Source organism: Solanum pennellii, chromosome 2 (assembly GCF_001406875.1).
Source record: "Solanum pennellii chromosome 2, SPENNV200".
Taxonomy (NCBI): domain Eukaryota; kingdom Viridiplantae; phylum Streptophyta; class Magnoliopsida; order Solanales; family Solanaceae; genus Solanum; species Solanum pennellii.
This window is the reverse complement of record NC_028638.1, coordinates 6,962,751-6,964,846: the sequence shown is the minus strand read 5'-3', so window position 1 is coordinate 6,964,846 and position 2,096 is coordinate 6,962,751. Positions and strand designations below refer to the sequence as shown.

General features: G+C 41.1%; 1 protein-coding gene across 1 annotated transcript; it reads right to left on the bottom strand.

Moving 5' to 3' along the window:
• Nucleotides 1-1,027: 1,027 nt before the first annotated feature.
• Nucleotides 1,028-1,405, bottom strand: LOC114075959. Its single transcript, XM_027914143.1, has one exon. It carries the CDS (start codon nt 1,403-1,405, stop codon nt 1,028-1,030), a length of 378 nt encoding a protein of 125 aa, XP_027769944.1.
• Nucleotides 1,406-2,096: the final 691 nt, after the last annotated feature.

Below are 2,096 nucleotides of genomic sequence, written 5' to 3'. Positions count from 1 at the left end.
AGAGATCTCTTGGGAAAGGGACCAAGAGGGAAGAAAACCCATACCTGAAGTCATTCAAAGATGTTCTTACGTGTTGCCAAAAGCCCCCTACTAAGCCGACGTTTCACCACCAAAATCACAAGCACAATCCGTCGAAAATTTGGTTTTTGCTTATCATTTTGAAGCGTATTTTTCTTTAGAGTTTTAGTGTTCAAGTTCTTGATGAACTTTATTTTTTTGTTCTGTTCTTTTCTCTTAGTGAAGAATAATCGTGCAAGTGAGATAGAAGTAGAGAGAGACGTGAGAATGAATGGTAGCTTAGGATTAGGAGATTTAGTTTTGGAATTACTCAAACTAGGACTCCTCATAAGTTAATGAAATCTAATTTTTGAAAGGCTTAGGTGAAATTACTAATTATGCCTTTACTTAAATCAGCTAATTATATAAATTAATAAATTTAACATTGCTTCCACCAAGGATCGAACCATGGTGAAGCTTAACTTGCGAAAAAGGATAAAATTTGGCCAACCCTACCCGAATTTCCCTTCGCTTTAAATTAATTAATTAAATACATAGGATAATTACAATACTACCCCTAGGCTGGAGAAGACCATTTTACCCCTAGACCCTCCAAACCTAAGATTACCCTTTGAAGTCCAGTAAAAACTCATCCGGGTGAATCTCTTCAATGCGGGTGCCCTACATAGTTGGTTCTCACCTTTCCTATCTCAACTAACTCACCAAGTCGGTTGGATTTGATAGTTCATAGGTTCTGAGGTCTGGTTCTACGCGCAACAAGTCGTGTGAACCCGGTCTAATCAAGGCTTTGTAGGTACATTGAAGCATTGCTTAACATAGTCATTTTCAAGTTGTTACATTATTCCCTCCCCCCCCCCCCCCCTTAGGAACATTCTTCCCCGAATGACACTTCTAATTATCTCATATGATGCCAGTCATATAATAACATAAGTACTTTACCCAGTCAAGCAATATAAACAAAGAATAGAGGAGACAAGGAAACTTAGACTTAAGAGTAAGAAGTCTAACCTCAAGAGCTGAAAAGATGAGGATAGCGGCATCTCATATCGGACTCGGCCTCCCATATATCGCCCTCAACAAGATGGTTCCTATACAATACCCTTACTGTGGCAAGCTCATTGTTTCTCAACTGCTTTACCTGCTGGTCTAAAATCTCAACATGAACCTCTTCATAGAAAGAGTCTTCATCAACCCCCAAACCTTCAACAGGCAGAATCAATGCTGGATCATTAAGGCAATTATTTAACATAGAGAAATGAAAGACTGGAAGTACGGAAGCTAGCTTCGCAGGCAACGCCAACTCATAGTCCACCTCACCCACACGTTGCATAATCTTGAATGGCCCGACGTACCTCGGACACAACTTCCCCTTCCTGCCGAACCTCATCACCCCTTTCATGGGTGATATCTTGAAGTATACTTGGTCACAAACGTAAAACTCTAAGGGCTGCTTCCTGTTATCTGCATAAGACTTCTGCCTACTGTAAGTAGTAGCCAACCTGTCCTAATCACCCTGACCTTCTCTAAGGCTTCATGAATGATCTCTTGACCAAAATTGGATGACTCTCCAACCTCGAACCACCCAACTTGAGACCTACACCTCCTACCATACAGTGCCTCAAATGGTGACATCCCAATATTGGAGTGATAGTTATTACTATATGAGAACTCTATCAATGGTAGATGGTTGTCCCAACTACCTATGAAGTCGATCACACACCCTCAATATGTCCTCCAATGTCTAAATGGTGCGCTATGCCTGCCCATCTGTCTGAGGATGTAAGGCATTACTGAGATAAACCTGCATACCAAAGCTCTTCTGGAAGTATCTCAAGAAATGTGAAGTTAACTTAGCTCCTCTATCTAAAATGATAGACAAAAGAATCCCATGCCAGCTCAAAATCTCATCAAGTTAGAGTCTCGCATAATCCTCGGCCCTGTAAGTAGACTTCACAAGGATAAAGTGGGAAGACTTAGTAATATTGTCCCCAATAACCCATATGGAGTCATGCTGTCTCCTAGTCCTAGGACGACCAACCACGAAGTCCATGTTAATGTCGTCCCACTTTCAAGTAGGA

Bases quoted from the DNA above. Each gene is read 5' to 3' on its own strand.
- LOC114075959 (XM_027914143.1), bottom strand. From the start codon at position 1,405: ATGAGGTTCGGCAGGAAGGGGAAGTTGTGTCCGAGGTACGTCGGGCCA.